General features: G+C 46.5%; 1 protein-coding gene and 1 long non-coding RNA gene across 18 annotated transcripts in view; one reads left to right on the forward strand and one right to left on the reverse strand.

Moving 5' to 3' along the window:
* Window positions 1–11,900, forward strand: part of LOC118263184 (transcription factor BCFI) — a 47,435-nt gene extending 35,535 nt beyond the window's left edge. For 6 of the 17 annotated variants that reach the window (XM_050697716.1, XM_050697711.1, XM_035575021.2 and 3 more), the window contains one exon: window positions 10,252–11,900. In XM_050697716.1, coding sequence (XP_050553673.1) covers window positions 10,252–10,564 — 313 coding nt within the window. In that variant the 3' untranslated portion in view covers window positions 10,565–11,900. Of the gene's footprint in view, window positions 1–6,578; window positions 6,791–7,270; window positions 7,436–8,005; window positions 8,106–10,251 lie in introns of all 17 variants that reach the window. The other 11 variants (XM_050697715.1, XM_050697703.1, XM_050697707.1 and 8 more) reach the window with 4 other exon arrangements.
* LOC126911297 (uncharacterized) overlaps window positions 1–18,629 on the reverse strand; it is a 35,256-nt gene extending 16,627 nt beyond the window's left edge. The window contains exon 1 of the long non-coding RNA XR_007705814.1: window positions 12,294–18,629. This is a non-coding gene — a long non-coding RNA (uncharacterized LOC126911297). The remainder of the gene's footprint in view (window positions 1–12,293) is intronic.
* Window positions 18,630–18,679: the final 50 nt, after the last annotated feature.

An 18,679-nucleotide genomic window follows, 5' to 3' on the forward strand; every position in this document is an offset into this window, starting at 1 on the left:
TCACAGGCGGCCGGACTCACACAGTACATACTGTAGTTGCTAACATAAGTCCAAACAATTCCATAGGACCTTCGAACACATCATATCCTCAATAGGCACATAAACATTAACATTACAAAACACGTTTTTACATCGGAGGCATCTGTCCCATAAGTTTAGGGACGAGTTTACTCCGCGCATAATTCACGCGTACTCTACAATACATTGACATGCCTACAATCGGCGCTGATGCTTCTTGATCGTTAGTCGTAAAATATCTCGCTTGATCTCGCACAAGAACGAACAAAATCATGAAAATAATTAATTCAATAATATGCTGGGAAATAATACTAATAGCAGAAACAGTTATTCACTGCTTCACACTAGTTCTCGTTGGATAAACAATGTTAGTAAATGGTTCCCTTCATGTGGATGTGAACAGTTATCCGCATCGCGCGTCGCTGTCAACAAACATCGCGACGATAAAAAAATTAAAAGTTTTGATGGTTCCGATACGATCATAGATAGCAAAAGAGGGGTTCGGGCCGGGGAGAGGGTTGAGGGGGCCGGGGGGGACGTGTCATGTTTTTGTGGCAGCCTGGCAGGTCACGCCGCGATAGCCCGCGTTACAGCGCCCGCGGTGCTCGTACTGCTGCGCCCGCGCATCTCCTAAGCTTCCGCCATGTTTTTATACATTAACCGATAGATAAGCATTCCCAAAAAATAGAGACGATAAACTCAGTTCCGACAATATTTACGAGCGTGCGAGTGACGGGCCGCGTCATAATTTACAGCCACTTAAACCTTCATCAGTCCTCGCGCCGCGACGATCCGAGTTTATGGCTGTTTGTGACCCTTCAACCGAATTTATATTATTTCTCTGAATACACCTTCATGGAAAAAATACTTTTCAGTTAAAAGTAACTATTTAAGTTCATGAATACAAATACTTAGAAGAGATAGAATTCATAAATTTGCTAATGAAATTACTAGCACATGGCTCAGAAGACTACTTTCGAAGCAAAAGTTATATTGCGTGTAGAATGATCCTGGCCTGTTCCACGGCCTGGTGTTGGAACATTCTAAGATTGTGACTCGTCTGCAGGACTCTGCCCAAAGTATTAAAGATCATTAAAATTCCAAGTTCCTAAGCCGTGTGTATTGCATTGTATTTTGTAGTACATCTATAAATAGCAGTAATATGGTCGCTTCGTATTATTCACAGAGTCGAGGTCATTATTTAGATGACGACTATTTAATATTAACAATAATATTCCTGTTTTCCGTTACTTGAACATCTAAACCTACTCGTTAAAGAAAACAGCGGCGAGTAGAGCGGCAGCGCGCTACGGTAGCGTGCTGCAGTAGCGTGCTACAGTAGCGGGCTCGCGAACACGGACTAAAGCACTTGTTAATTAGTACTTTAGTATTGTTCGCGGTTTTCCTGTTGAGTACAGTCGTGTCATTGATGTGGAGGCCCGCGGAGAGCGGAGCCGGCGCCCTGTAAACTAACGACACAGTCGCGCCGCAAGCCGCTCCGACTGTTTGCATAAGTCGCACCAAAAAAACCATGTCTTGTTTTAAAATGAAGTCGTTCCTTTTTAAGCACATTAAAATCGCATTCCGTAAATGGTATCGGATAAGGCACGTGCCGCGCAAACAGTCGCGCGTCCGGCCGCAGCCGAGTCTCCTGCTATCGCTACAAACAAAGGCCACAAAAAACAATCGCCGGCCACGTACGGGCCGCGGCCGTGTCTCCACATATTTGCTGACTGACACTAATGTGCGTGTTATCACGCGCGCGCCGCCAGATGGCGCGTTATCGCGCCAGGACCAGCGCAGCGCCTTCCGAGTTCCGACACTGCACCATTAGGACATAGCTGGCCAGTGACGTCACACGCAGCTCTTCCCGGCCGCTACAAACATACTAGACGCTGCTGTAACTAACCACAGCAAACCGAAACAACAAATAGTCAAGAAGAAAAATGTTACGTGAAGTAATCAGTTTAGTTCCTAGTTGCATTCAGCTAAACATACAAAATCAAATAGGATCCAAGCAAACACGTCAGTAGGAACACAGTTAAAATAGTTTCGTCGGAATGAGGTTCGCGCGCTTTTATGGCATATTGTAGTGCAGGCGTCGCTCGTGCCGCGAGCTGCAGTCCGCGCAGTAAGCCGAGGCGCCCACGACCCGGGCTGCGCTGCAGACTGCTAGTCAGCCACCACTCGGTACGCAGTGCAGTCTGCAGTTACATCTTGTTCTGTGATGACTCGTTTATCAATAAGTATAACGATAACGTGACGAGTGTGCGCGCTGGCTGCTCTGCGCCTGCGCACATGGCCGGGCTCTCGTTACAAACACCAATATAATGGCCGGCTAATGACATCCATGTTTTATGCTTATTGCGAGTAATCGGAACCGCGCCATTCATTCCAGCCAAATGTCTGTCGAGTGGTGTGCGTGTGCGGTGTGACCGAGTGGCCGCGTGTCACGTGACGGATGTAGGCATGTGTGGCGCGGATGTGTAACGGTCGGAGATTCCATGGAAACTGTACGCCGACGCGCGACGCGACCTTTGTTGCATTGTTGGCGGCGGGACGCTGGACGCCCGCCTCATGCACTGCTTACTGCAAGCGCCACACCTAGAGCCCGCCTTGCACTCATCGTCTTCTGGTTGAGTGGGGAGCAGTTATTGCATACTAAATTCTTTATTGCAGTTCAGGTTCATGACATTTTTTATTTCGATTGCTTAATTTTGTAATTTCAAAATGTCTGTGTATCGGTTCAAAATGTCTGTGAAGTCGGTTAAAAAGTATATTTCAAGAAGACTTCGTCCGTTGTGCACGTTTTGTGGGTAATCCTTTGCTCGACGTTACAAAACAGCTCGCCGCTCTTTAAAACAATACAAGTAGGTGTCCAACATGTATGTATGTACAAGCTACACACACACTCACACTAGTACACACACAACGGATGATAGTGCTGAGATGTTACCTTACAATAAATAACTATTGTTTTGACTGTTCAACGTACTTAACTACAAGTACGTTTGAAAAAGAAAAAGTACAAATGTGTTCTCTAATTCATTGACGAATCTAAAGTACTTGCCTAGATACTAATATTATAAAGAGAAAAGATTAGACCCAACTGCAAAAAATGTTTTTGGAATCACATCAAGGGGAGTTTCATATCAAGGGTATTTATGTATAATAGCGATTCCAAATATATGTATATCGCATAAGGGAAACCTCTTATGACGTAATTTAAACCACATATTTGTTATTACTTGGCTGACAATATACGAAAAATAAGCCCAGTAGTTAAGCCAAAAAGTATATATGTCGCAGGTATATGATAAAAACAAGGATTGACTGCACGGTTGGTGCGGTGGCTGGGCAACTGGCTGCCGCGCAACGGGTAGCGGGTTCGATTCCCGCACGGAGCAACTCTTTGTGTGATCCACAAATTGTTGTTTCGGGTCTGGGTGTTATGTGCATGTGAATTTGTATGTTTGTAAACGCACCTACGACACAGGAGAAAATCCTAATGTGGGGCAACGTTAAAAAAAAACCAAGGAAGATGTCAAAATAACAACATGATTTTATCATTTCCCTAAACAAATCTGGTGATTTGACAAATCCCTCTAAAGAAATCTAGTGATTTGAACAAATCCCAAAATTGGTTCAGGGAAATGAATAAATTAACTTTTCTGTGGTATTTTAAAGGTTTTTTCAAGCAAGCATGCAACATGCAGCAGGCATGGTTTCTGCCACGGCTCCGGTGCTGCGGGGCTCCGGCGGTCCCATGCGCGCTAATCGTCGCAGACGGCTCTCGCTCACCCCCGTAGCTTCGTCTTGTTGGCCGGCTTCGCTGGCCACGCGAATTTAAATTACTCTCTAGGGATAGGGCAGACAAGACTACGTACAATCGGTTTTTGCAGCGATTCGGTTCTGACACTTCACTAGCATTATCATTTCACTGAATCAATTTAAGGATTTGTCAAGTCACCAGTTTTGTTTAGGGAAATGATAAAATCGTGTTGTTATTTTGACATCCTCCGTGGTTTGATCTAATCCCTTAGAGATTTGGCCAAATCCCTGTTTTTATCATATCGCTGCGACATATATAACAAATACGGCATAATATTAGCGGCGCTGCATGTCCGTAACATTCCTAGACTATCTACACTATTACAGCTCTTCTGTGGTCAAGAAACATGGAACTGATGCAACAGAATTTAATAATTTATTAATTTCATATATTTTTAAAATATTTTTATTTAATTTTCTGTTTTCGTTGAAATATAGTTGTATTATGCTTCTGTGAACGAGCACTACTTGTAGTATAAATTATACGAGTGATCTCGTTTCTGGATATGTCTTGCAGGCTTCATTTCAATGAAACCTAAAAGGAAAAGAACATCGTGACACGTTTGCCGACTTTGCTAGGATCTCGAAAATTTAAATACTAATAATCTCGGACGTGCCAGTGGGTGTTATTGTTATTAGATTCAGATGGTTGAGTGTAGTGAGGGCCCTGCGTACTGAACGTAACTCTTACGAACAAATGACAAACGACCTTTGTCGTATCGCACCCGAACCCGGAACAACACCATTTAACCGCACTATTAAACCTGTTCCGTGCAGGAATCGAACCCAGTAACCCAGTAACTATTTTTCCCAGTAGCCAGTCGGCCTGGCCTCATCATCGACCACGTCTTGTAGGTGACTGACTTCAAAGCACTGACGTCACCGCCCTGTAATTTCATCAACAAATATATAATTTATTGATTACACTTTTTTGCAAAATGTATAATTTAACCGATTTTCCAAAAAAAGAGGAGTTTCTTGATTTAGGTGATATGCTTTTTCTTGTCTCAGCAGTAGTGGTCTACCAACAGCGCAGTTATTTAGTAGGTAAGCTTAAGTGCTAGCGGCAATGTTTGTTGTTCTTGTACTGCCAATATTCATTGAGAGAGTATCGGGCGCGGAGTGGCGCGGTCGCGGGCTCGAGGAAGCATCGGTGGCAGTGGAACAATGGTCGGGTCAGATGTCGGGCCGGCGGTCGGCGGGCGGCGTGTGACGTCACGCGTCCTTGCGCCGCGCTGCTGTGTCAGCTCGCGCGCGCACGTGCGCACACGCGCATCTCTCGCTGAGTCACGGCGCGCCGCGGCGCTGTCACTGCCAAGGCCGCGACACGCCATATACCATTCTTTTGTTTTCTTTACAGTCACATCTACTGGCGCATTGCTTATGTACCACTATCCATCCGATACTATAGGTACATACCTACATAGGTATACTTAGACTATCGGCTGTACAAAATGCGTGTAGTTGTGTAGAGCAGACAGCAGACACGTAGTAGACAAGTACAGCAGTACTATAAATAAATGTCTGGTGTCCATCTGATGATGGAGCCGAAAGTTACATGGGACCTAATAGAGCTTGATAAATTAGAGACTTTACACATAAGTCTTATTTATTAACTGACTTTCCAAAAAGAAGGAGGTTCTCAATTCGGCCGGTACTTTTTTTTTATTTACTACCGGAACCCGCGAGCATTGTGTCGTCTAAGATTTTTTTCTGCGCATAATGGTTAACTATACTTACCTAAGAATCTTCTCCTAACAATAACACACCTAACAATAAAGTTTAACAGTTCTCGAGATTTGCGCTTAGCGGTTTCGTCGGCGTTCCCGTGGAATAAATAATAGCCTATGTTTTATTCCAGACTAATATCTACCCCTGTTCCAAATTTCATCCCGAACCCTTCAACCGTTTTGACGTGATTGAGTAACAAACATACACACAAACACACAAACTTTCGCATCAATAATGTTAGTTGTTATGTTTATGGTGATAGTCATTGGGAGATCTCCCCGTTAACGCATTGCCCTCCTCCAACGCAGGCTGTGTTGGAGAGCGCTATGTTTTGTATTGCAGTCGGTTTCTTTAATTCATTGACCCACCTTTTGTTCATCCCATCATTATCATTGAGATGATTTAGACTCCAGCCTTGGGCGCCATAGGCATGTCGTAGTGCAGGCCTTTTTGGTAGAAATGTTCGCAGTAATCACATTATCCGTTGTGTAATGACATTTATCTGCTGAAGGCTGGTTACTGCTTTGGGCAAAGGACAAGTATTGGGTGTTATAGTGAAATGTTGTTCTGTGTACCTAATATTTATTTGTTGTTTAATTTCGAACAGTCAACGGTACATTAACAACCCGCAGTGCGGCCCGAGCCTGCTTCATCGAGTCGGTACTTATGTGTGTAGGATTGCATGTACTCTGTAGAAAGTTATTCAGTTTTACTTAGATTAAGTCTATTACAATGCTAAGAATATATTTAGAATAGCAATAGTACATAGTTAGGCACGAGCATAGTATACTGAGATATAACACATAGGCGAGGAGCAGGCCCAGTACAAGATATCAAATGCTTGGCAGCAGGATATTAGATGTGAGATCAGCAGAATGTAGGACCTGTTCAATCTCCCAACAGGAGACGAACTAGTGTGTGTTGAGTAGTAAGGTTTGGACGCTCGGCAGTCGGCAGTCGCAGGTGCGAGTGACTTGTAACTAGCGTGTGTTGCGCAGTCGACATGGCGGCGGAGTTTTTCACGGAGGGGCGCGAGTGTGTGAACTGCGGCGCCATCCACACGCCGCTGTGGCGGCGCGACGGCACCGGCCACTACCTGTGCAACGCGTGCGGCCTCTACAACAAGATGAACGGCATGAACCGGCCGCTGAAGCAGCCGCGGCGGCTGGTACGTCAGCGCCTCGCCGCGCCCCACGCGCCCCCGCACGACGTACGCAACATGTGCTCACTAACCCCGCGTATCCCGCCCCGCGCCCCCGCGCCCGTGAGATCCGCGCCCGCCGAGCGTCCACTCCTACTGCTCGCTTGCGCTCCGCTCAGCGCTCAGTCACCCTTGTTCTGGTTGCAGTGGCCGCGGAGGGGCCCCGCCGGGCGCGGATTTCTACAAGGGCTTCCTGTTTAACGGCATGGCGACGTCGCACGCGCACGCGCTGCCCGCGCCCGCGCCGCTCGCGCACCCCGCGCACCAGCCCTCCACCCCCTCTGACTACAAACAGAAGAAAGGGGTACGTGCCCCGCCCCACTGCCCCGCCCCACACCCCGACCCGCACCCTCACCTAACGCCCGCCCACTAACATCCATCGCTTCTCTATCTAACATCACCGTTTTAATGTTGTACTTGGTCATGCATGCAAAGTTCGATGGTAGCGCCAGTAGAGTAGAGGAAGTAACGAGCCGCGTGTGCACACAGATGGGCACGAAGCGGCCGGGCATGTCGTGCACCAACTGCCAGACCACGACGACGTCGCTGTGGCGCCGCAACTCGCTCGGCGAGACCGTGTGCAACGCGTGCGGCCTCTACTACAAGCTGCACAACATCAACCGCCCGCTCGCCATGAAGAAGGACTCTATACAGGTACACACACACACACACAACTTGAGTGACCTGCCTAGAAACGTTTCACAGATCACTTAAATCAACATAATATTATTTTATTTAATTATTATTATAAGCCACGTCAACAGAATATTATGGAAATTATTTTAGTTTCACATGAAATGCAACTTAGAAAGTCAATTAAGTGTTCATTAAAATTCAAAATGTTAAGAAGTCTGCTTCTCGCGGATGAGCGTGTGGGTTCGAAACCTACCAACAGCAAGTACCAATGTGACTTTTTATACACCACTGACAAACAGAATACCTGAAACCTGGGCTTATAATTTCTGATTATAACTTTGAAATCGCCAACCCGCATTGAGCAATCGTGGTGACTAACGCTGACACCTTCTCCATGCGAGAATAGGCCTTTAGTCAGCAGTAGCCACTTAGAAGCTGTTTATGTACATTCAAAAATTAAAAGTCAAATATGCCGTTTATCTCCTAAGTATTGGCCTCGATTTACAGACTCTGTAAATGAATATGAGTCCGAAGTCCAGCAGCTTGCCAACGCATGTTCTTTGTAACAATAATTTGTGTATTTTTCAGACTCGAAAGAGAAAACCCAAAAACAGTATAAAAACGGAACGAAGTATAAAGGCAGCAGTGCAGCGCACCGTCGCGTCGGGAGTGAAGATAGAGAACTTGTGTGAGTACCATACGCCGCGGCCGTGCAGTGCGGAGCGTGACACTAGTTAAAGTTTTCTGAATGAATGAATGAATGAATGTACTCAATCATATTATAATGCCTGAAACGGGAATTGAGCCCAAAACTTCTTTATTGCACTCCTGTCACTCGAGGCTGAATCTTAAACGTTTGACTCCCTTACAAACCGCCAGGTAGTTCTGATTCCGGAATTATTACGTGTGAGATTAGACAGAGGCATCAAAATATGAAAGAAAATTATTAAAATATGCATCAAACATCACATGCAGACTGTAATATACATAAACTTGGCTTATAACTTTGAAATGTGCATTAAACATTTCTGAGTTACAATGTCCTAAACTTAGGCACTTTTCCTGGAGAAAACAACAGAAAACAGAGGCAACACATATTAGGTTCTGGCTTTGAGCACATAATAATATTGCGATTATTCGACTTAAGTAATACCATGATCGAAATGAATAAGCAATGCCTTCGACCGATCGTACCGATCCAAAGAGTTGCGTGGTGGTAATATTGTAGTGCGTGTACGTAGTGTACCTATAATATAGAAGCTTAGGATTGCCTGACCCCGTGCTAACACAGTGCTGCTGTACTGCGCAGTGCTACGCTGTACTACGCAGTGCTACGCTGTACTACGCAGTGCTACGCTGTACTACGCAGTGCTACGCTGTACTACGCAGTGCTACGCTGTACTACGTAGTACTACGCTATACTACGCAGTACTACGCAGTGCTACACGGTACTACACATTGCTACGCAGCATTACGCGGTACTGCGCAGTGCTACGCTGTACTACGCAGTGCTACGCTGTACTACGCAGTGCTACGCTGTACTACGCAGTGCTACGCTGTACTACGCAGTGCTACGCTGTACTACGCAGTGCTACGCTGTACTACGCAGTGCTACGCTGTACTACGTAGTGCTACGCTGTACTACGCAGTGCTACGCAGTGCTACACGGTACTACACATTGCTACGCAGCATTACGCTGTACTGCGCGCAGTGCTACGCTGTACTACGCGGTGCTACGCTGTACTGCGCAGTGCTACGCTGTACTACGCGGTGCTACGCTGTACTGCGCAGTGCTACGCTGTACTGCGCAGTGCTACGCTGTACTGCGCAGTGCTACGCTGTACTACGCAGTGCTACGCCGGGCCACGCAATACTATGCTGTACTTCGCAGTGCTACGCTGTACTACGCAGTGCTACGCTGTGCTACGCAGTACTACGCTATACTACGCAGTACTACGCAGTGCTACGCTGTACTACGCAGTGCTACGCTGTACTACGCAGTGCTACGTTGTGCTACGTAGTACTACGCTATACTACGCAGTACTACGCAGTGCTACACGGTACTACACATTGCTACGCAGCATTACGCGGTACTGCGCAGTGCTACGCTGTACTGCGCAGTGCTACGCTGTACTGCGCGCAGTGCTACGCTGTACTACGCGGTGCTACGCTGTACTGCGCAGTGCTACGCTGTACTGCGCAGTGCTACGCTGTACTACGCAGTGCTACGCCGGGCCACGCAATACTATGCTGTACTTCGCAACTTACTACGCATTGTCACGTAAATTGTCATACGATTTATTATGTTGCCATTAGTAAAGCCCAAAGACAAAACTACTCTTGATACAAAATAACTATCACAAGTATCTTACTAATATTATAAATTGCCATGCTAGACGCTTATATTCATGAGCTACTAGAGTATCAGCGCGACAATCGCCGCGTCGTGAGTCGCGGAATGCTGCTCATGAATATGAGCCTCTAGCATGTCTTGAAACTAGTCAAGTTGCTTATGATTTTATTGTAACTTTCGTGAGACATACTAAATTAATTATTATGTTATCGGCTTACTCACGTAGTGTTTTGACGAGGAACTCGACTAGTTTCAAGCCATGCTAGAGGCTCATATTCATGAGCAGCATTACGCGACACACGACGCGGCGATTGTCGCACTGCTACTCAGGTAGCTACTCAGGTAAGCCGATAACATAATAATTAAGTTGCTTATGTCTTACGAAAGTTGTAAAAAAATACCCATGTTTGTTGAGAAGACACGTAGGCTGTGCGCGACAGCTTGTTTGTGTAGCGTGGCTAACGAATGTTCCCCCGTGCAGTGGAGAGCGGGGCGGGCGCGGGCAGCGGCGCGCGGTCCCCGCTGGCGCTGAACTACTACGTGCAGCACGCGCTGAAGGTGGAGGAGCCGCCGCCCGCGCATGCGCACGCCGCGCCTGCGCAGCACGCGCACTCGCACGCACACACGCACGCGCACACACACGCGCACGCCGCGCTGTACGACGAGGAGTACCGGCGCGCGGCCGACGAGCGCCTGGAGCGGCCCACCGTCGTGTCCATGGGCAGCTGAGCCGGGGGCCGCCCGCGTCTATAGAATCTCACTTGTTTAGATACGTTACGTTACTTAGTACATAGCGCGCACTCGCACTCTTAGCTCGTAGTGAGTGTACCGGCTGCAGCGCGCAGTCGTGTTCCCACTGTTACCAAATAATAATGATGTAATAATAAGCGATGAGACTGTATCTGCTGAATCATTCCCGGCGTTCCTAGCGCTGCATTCCTAGGTAGATATAGATAGCTTCTTATTTACATATAATTATATTATATAGTGTTCTGAAGAGGCTGTATTGAATGTTTCGTAAGTAAATTTTATTTTATGTTGATCTATACAATTTATATTTTTATAAATATTTAGCAGAGGTGTGCACTGACACGGCGCTTTGTTAGAGTCGCCAGCTCGGCGCACAGCTCGGCCGAGTACTGCGCATAATACGAGCCGTGTCAGCGCGCGCCGCTCGCTAGCGACATTAATGTCGCTTAGGCATATAATCGTCAACTCCATGACTTCGACAAGCATTCCATGAATGACTGACACACACAGGCCACGCCACGTCCACGCCACGTCGATGTCCACGTCTGCCTGTACCCACACGCCCGGCGCGCTCTCCTTTTCCTTGTAAATCCTGTTTCCGTCGCGATTTTAGTTCACAAAATCAATTATACCCTATTTGTTGCCGGCTTCATTAGTTACACAACGAATAATAATTAATATCCGTCCATTATACCTGGAGATTATTAGTGTATGTAAATGCAAACAAACATACAAACAGATATAAAATATTTATCAAATTTTTCTCTTAACTGTTTCCCTATCACTTTTTTTTAATATTTAATGTAGACACTTTTCCTACTGATCTGTAATATGTACTGATTATAAATAAAATGATCTTATTATAATATTGTAAAGAAATGAAAGTGTCCCTACATTAAGTATCGCACATGGGCTGTGGTAGTAGATGTGTGTGTGTGTGTGTGTGTGTGTGTGTGTGTGTGTCTGGTACTGAAGTAAGTGAGCACTGGCCGCGGCCGCTGCCCGGCTCTAGTAACGCAAAGATCTGAAGTACCTCTCTACCGCATTAATCCGAATTATAATATAATAATAGTGTTTAAATCAATTAGTTATTTGTAATTATGTTTTTTATATAATGTCGACTATTGTTGCATGTTGATAGAAAGTAATATATAATGATAAAGTTGAAGTAGCTATATGAGGAGGTGTGGCTGTCCGTCGGTACGTACAAGTTCTGACCCGTCGCCGAATGTTACTGTCTCGATACATAATGTAAGAGTAATGATGTGATGTTATAGATATTTATGCGTTGGCGGAGAGTCCTAGTTATATCCTGTATCTGTGTAAATATTATGTAAGTGACAACAAGTACACCTTGAATTAAAGGTCAATTGAAACTGACGACTACTTTCATTGAGCGCCCCACTCCCTACTCCCGCAGCAGCAGCTCGTCTCGCCGCGTCGGTTGGTGGTACAGCATTACACCAGGTATTCAGGTAAAACAGTACCATATTTAAGACTTTACAAGTCCAAGATGGAAGATGGCGTTTGTGTGCAGATATTTTGTAACTTGCATAAATAACTGCACGTGCAAAGAGTGCGTTGTTCAATGTGTGCCGCACAGTAGCTGCTGTCACACGTCCTACCCACAACGTGTCCTTCGCACCGCCGAGTCTCTCACTCAGCAGTGAGTACATGCCGTGTCGGTACTAGGTAGGTATGTTGTTTGCTAACTTCGGCTAGCGCGTGGAGTACGTGACAAAATATACAACGCACACATGTACACATACTTACAGGGAGCGACGGCGACGAGTGCTTCAGGGGGCGCGGGGCGCGGGGGACGGGGGGTGATACACTGAAACAATATGGCGGCTTATCAGCGAGCATCGCGTCACGTGCGTGTCTCCCCGCGCACTCCGCCCGCGCCCCCGCGACACCGCTCTTTATTAGCTTTTCACGGAAAATATTCGACGAAAAAAACAACTGATAAGATCGCGATGAGGTCGAGCGGCGCCCATCAATAATCCGTCGATGTATCGGCTATCAGATCCGGAGCGGGGATTACGGCGACCTACCTACCGAGCGCTGCGACACCTACCGAGCGCCAGGTCGCGGGCGCCGAGCCGACTGTAATGAGCAGCATGCGCGTGCTCTCCTAATCAAATCTGTAGGCCTTCTATCTGATAATTACTCGGTATCAGGGATGGTATCGCGGTATCTCGGCTCCAGATACGAGGCTCCTGCGGGGCGCGCGGCCGCGGGGTGTCGCTGCGCCGGCACTTGGCGACGTTCCCTACAAATATTTGCCCGCGCTCGTCGCTCGGCGCTTGTTTGCCGACGTTATCACGTCACGCGAACACACCCAGGCGTCCCCTCGCTTGCACAACGCGGCCCGAGTCGCAGCCGGCCGCGGCACTCGGCGTCGGTTCACTTCCCTGCCATTAGTTTCCACTACATGCAGCACTGGCAGTGCCGGCGATGTCCGGCGACGGACCGGACCGGCCGCCGCACGCGTGCATCGCGCCGGCTCGCATGCATACTATGTAGTAACAACAGCTGTTCAGCTAGATACAGTATCTGTTAGATACGATTATCAAAACTTTAAGATAACCGGTCTCACATTAGCGCCTAGTTAAGATAAACGAGATAACAATTTGCATATCTAAAGAAAGGCGCGATACTAAGTGGTGTATCAATGGGGTCGATGCACTGTACACACACACACGCTAGATACCAGTATCGCACCTCCCATGGAAGTATGTGGGATTGGATTACAGGGCGGCGGCCGCGGACGCGCTCCTCCGCTCCCGTGTCGCAAGCGGCCCACATACTGACACATTGTGCAACTCTCGGGCCATCTTCTCAACATAACCACCCAGCACTCACTTCATACTTATTTTTTTAGTAGTATTAGTATGCAAGATTCCGTCACAGAAACAGACGACATGTAAAGTAAGGAATGTTCAGTGAGTGGGTCAGCTTACTGAAGTCAGTCGAGCTTGGAACTTGCTTCAGCTCTCGCTTTGAAATTGAACCATACCAATATTGTATGTAACGGATGAACACAACAGAAACTAGAAACGACTTCCATACCATTCGACATAAAAATGAACACCCATTCACCACCACCATCGTCATCAGTAGATATAATGTGTCCACTGCTCACACAGAAGAAGGTTTGAGCGATTCATCAACGCTCAAGGAGGGGTTGGCGATTTCAAGCTTATAATATAAGATTATAAGTTCGGGTTTCCTTATAATGTTTTCCTTCACCGTATGTCATAGGTGTCTAAATATTCTTAGACATATAGAATAATAGTAGGTACATATAACTCGAAAAAGGTCACGTTGCTAGATAATTGTGAGATTTCGAACCTGCACCATTGTGCAGAAGTTGTGAGATGTGAGCCTGTGCTGGGGGCGCTAGTGTGCCAGTGCGGCTCGATGCGAGGATCGTGCTCCAGTCGGCGGCGGCGTGAGAACCAGCCGCTATCTGCCACATTGACGAGTCCGTGACAGGTGCGATAGCGAGCCTCCGCGACACACTCTGTGCTCTCTCTGCTCTAACCCATATTAAGCAATACTAGACTATGTTGACTTGGCTCACGAGGCTGTCGACATGTGGAATGTGGAATCGGCTATCATTGTGCCGATAGTCGTGTCGGCCAATACAAACAGCCTCGACGACCACCTTGGGAGGCTGGCGTTGGGCACATGGATCAAGGGCCTGATAGAGGAAACCTCCTCCTGTGTCTCTGGAGCCTCAACCACCGGTAGCTTAACTACTGGTGGGCTCCTTTTTACCCGACTTCTTATATTTTATAAGTAGTATTAAAATGTAATATGTAAATAATAATAATACAGCTTTAATTGATTATTAATTATTTAATTCCATTCATAATACGTAACAAATGAAAACAATTAGTAACTTTGTAGGTATCTTACAATACTGAAATTAAATTATCACATTAATATAAACCTAATTTATAATTTTATATTTAGATAATTACTTGATTTAATTACTTTGCACGGACCCCATTCGGCTTAAAGCTTTCCATAGTTCTCTGTGCTTAGCTCTGTGTAGCCCACTTCGTGGTTGGTTGTATTTCATTACTGCTACAGTAAGACTAGAAGAAGTTCCCCAGCGGTACCTGCAGCACCAGCGCGTGGCGCTGGTAAGTTCAGCAAGGTGTCGAAGTACAGCTCCGTGGTTACATAAGCAGCCGCTGTCTTGACAAGATAACGACATCTCGGCGACACAGTGTGACACGCGACGTGAATCATCTTCGACAGCTCGCTACGAGCACCGTCAGATTAATGTTTTGACAAATTGACGTCTCTCAAGATTCGGTGATCGCATCTCGCTGTAGTTGGACGAGACAAACAAACCGAGTTCAAATCGATGTCTAGATACCGTGCCCTGCTGCATCAACAGCTAGTGCAATACTTGGATTGTAAGCAAGAAACCGTAACATTCGTCATAACAGTATTTTCAGCTTTGCACAGCCATCTGCATCTGGTCTACAGCCTAGAGGCAAGAATTTTATTTGAGAATGTATGAAGTATAACAAAAAATAAACATATCTTTACAAGGACTTTTGCTTACATAATTCTCGTGACCAGTTGTTCGGGATAGTTTCCACTATCAGATATGATCATCAGTACTGCTCCGCATCAGTCTGTTTCTGTGGCCACTCATTGTCCGAGAGCTACAGCAGTGTGCCATTAAATAGACTCTCTAACAAAACTTCAGACAATATTCTAGTAGCGTTGACTTCAACTATACATTCAATGTACCTGATGCGGGTTTAGTCAGGTACTAATTACTGTGTGTACAGATTCAGGGGGTTACGACTGAGGTGCTGCCCTCTAAGTAAGGACTTCTTTAAAGCCCTGAATTTCAAACCCCATGTAGAGGTGAAAGTCACAGTTCAATAATAACAAGGTGGTTTGTTATTGCGCAAATAAGTAAGTGATCTAGCAATAACGGCTGAATCATTCAGCGTCGAGGACGACATACCACGATAGGTAATCACACGTACCTACACACACACACACACGCACACACACACGCACGCAGCCACTATCAGTGCCGTCAAGTGCGCAGATAAGACAAGCGCTGTGTGCTCCTCCACCGCGCACCGCGCCGCGCGAGTCCGCGCTGCAGCCAGCGAGCGAGCACTGCACTTTGCACCACAACATGTAGGTGCTGGGAGGGAACCTGGTCTTCACAAAGCAGAATCCTTAACCTCTGACTTAACAGACCTTAGCAGACTGCGTAGGTCGGTGGTCGCCTGGTCGGCTCTAATCCGAGCTGGACTTCGGCATACCCAACGCAACAGCTGTGACGAGATCGTGCATAGAACGTTCTCGACAGAGCAGCGCCGCAGCAGGTCCTCGCTGAGTCACGGCCGCTTACCACGAAGCCTGTATTAGGCGCGTGTGTCATGCGCTCGCCAGCGCCGCGTCATCCCAGCACTTACATGCGGTTGTTTGCTTACATCGCCAAATTATCGTTGGCTACATGAGTATGGTGAACTTACATAAACTATTTTTGGTTGGTATTTAGATAATGTTATATTTCGGACTGATAACATCCATCTACCAACATTAATGCCTCTTTTTAGAATTAGAGCACTCGTACCTGCCTGATAGATACAACTAGGTCATAGAAAAACCAAACACAGCAAGTATTTACTGTTGTGTAATTTAATGTGGCAATATTCGCCATCGACCCACACGACAGCATTTCCATCCCCACCATATAGATGGTTGGCAGGCCACAACTGTGCGCTTCTCGCGCAACTTTCTGCCTCGCACAGCAAAACTGTGGAATGAGCTGTCGTCGGCGGTATTTCCGAACCGATACGACCTTCAAACCTTCAAGAAAAGAGCATACTCCTTTTTAAAAAACAAAGGCCGGCAACGCACCTGTGACTCCTCTGGTGTTGCGGGTGTCCATGGGCGGCGCTGATCGCTTACCATCAGGTGACTCGTTTGCTCGTTTGCCTCCTATTCCATAAAAAAAAAAAAAAAAAAAATATTGGCTACGGTGCTCGTAGCATTACTACGCAGTACTACGCGCTACTACGCGCGGCTACGAAAGACTATGTACCCACGAACGCGATCTTAACTTCTAAATAATTGTAACAATAAATAATATAATTACTGTGTATTTTTGGTCATTTACTGGTGGACAAGTAATGTAAACAGGTTTTTCTAACAATGTTATCATTAGTAGCGTGGAGGCGGGAAACCCCATTCCAATCCCATACCTCGCATTGCATATAAAGCAGTCGAGTCCTGTGTGCCACCGCCCAGTGCACTGCCGGGGCATGCGAGTGCACGTGAATGTTGTGAGGCAAGTAAATCATGTAGGAAATCATTCTTATTCACCAACGGACTTACAATGTGTTTTGGTAACTTCTGAATCCGCCGTTACACTCAGGAGTTAGACTTTGAGCTAGTTCTCTATGAAGTCGTTATGTAATAATCACAACACTACTTACCAACCCACTGGCTGCTGTTGCGGGCTACTGAGGTGACTGACACTGAGGACACATCCTCTAGTGCAACCTCAGCGTATGCTCACGCTATACGGTGAAGTTGTAGCTGCTAACACTGTCATTAATCCCATGCTTAACGTGCCTCGGTTATGAATGCAGCGGCTCGACCTGAGTGACACCACGGCGCAAGCATTTGACGTGAAATAACAATTTGTTTCGCCGTTCGATTGAGTTTACTGGGGGTTTACTATTCCCCCCCCCCCCCCTCAATATCCAATTTCCTAATATCAATCTGCATGTTATGGCTACCCACAACACTAGAGGAATTCCGTAATTGTGTGGGCGGCGTGGATTGTTTACCGACCTATTCATTAATAGTATTATAGTATTATTTACACTTTGTGCTCCGCCAACTAATGTGTGCTGACGTGTCGCTAGTGACGTAATATTCTCTGGTAAAACGTTACTAACATTGGATTGCGTCCGTTCAAAATGAACATCAACTGCATATTCCAATATTTGTGACAGTCTGCAAGGTGTAATGTATTCGGCGGATGGCCAACTACTCTGAACCTGATAAAATTGGACAAGTGTTGCGTGGTAGGTCGAGACTAAAGGAATTGCTACGTATGTTTACTTTTTCAAAAATTATTTAAATACCTAGACAATGTTTCATCGTCAGTATAGTACAGAGTCAATTACAATGTTGTCACAATCCATACTCATCACACGGGTGCCATAACAGTCGCATGATGAACAAGGACTTGTACCTGTGACTGGGGGCGCCAGCGATCAACTATTTACACCTCCTTTGCGACCTCCAACCAGCGTTTGTGATGCAGTTTTATAAAGACAGTCTCAACGCATCTTCCAGTTATTGTTTGGTTGTACAAATACACGGAGTCTATTGGACAATAGAATCTGTTCGGTTTGTGACTACAGGTGACACCACGTCGTTCCCTGCTGGCTTCACACGCAACGTGCGACAGAGCGACAGGGCGACAGAGTGACAGAGCGACAGGGCGACAGAGTGACAGAGCGAGAGGGCTACAGGGCGACAGGGCGGCACGGGAGGAGGACGTGAGGCGCTATCCCATGATTACTATTATCGCAGGTAATTAGACCGATGATCGATGTCTCAAGTAAGCCTCTAATTGATAAGATATCGCGACGCATTACTCTTATCGACTTTTTATTGTTAAGATACGTATCGTAAATACAATAATTATTGTTTAAAGCGCACCTTATACCTACTAATATTATAGTGACATAAATTCGGGGATAAGAGAGGATTATTACCGCGCGGCGGAGGTCACGTCACACGCTGCGCCCTCCCGGCCACCTCCACCGTGCTCCCAGCTCCCTGCCACCATACTGCCCCTCTCGCTCAGTCAGATTTGACCAGTGGCTAGTTGTAGTCTGCGTGAACATTACTGATGGGGCTGTCCCGCTCCACTCGACACGATCCCTCCCAGGACGTGTCCACACTCTGCTCTCCAGTGTGCCTCCTCCACGAAGTATCGTATGAATGTAGATAGCTTGTCAGATAGCCGTACACCAATACAGAAGTACTGCTACCTGTTACTTTGAAACTATCTCAATCGGATATCATTGAACAACTAACAGAGGTGTTTAAAACAAGAATAGCATTTACTTGGATATCTGTTTTGATTA

Source organism: Spodoptera frugiperda, chromosome 12, assembly GCF_023101765.2.
Source record: "Spodoptera frugiperda isolate SF20-4 chromosome 12, AGI-APGP_CSIRO_Sfru_2.0, whole genome shotgun sequence".
Classification (NCBI taxonomy): domain Eukaryota; kingdom Metazoa; phylum Arthropoda; class Insecta; order Lepidoptera; family Noctuidae; genus Spodoptera; species Spodoptera frugiperda.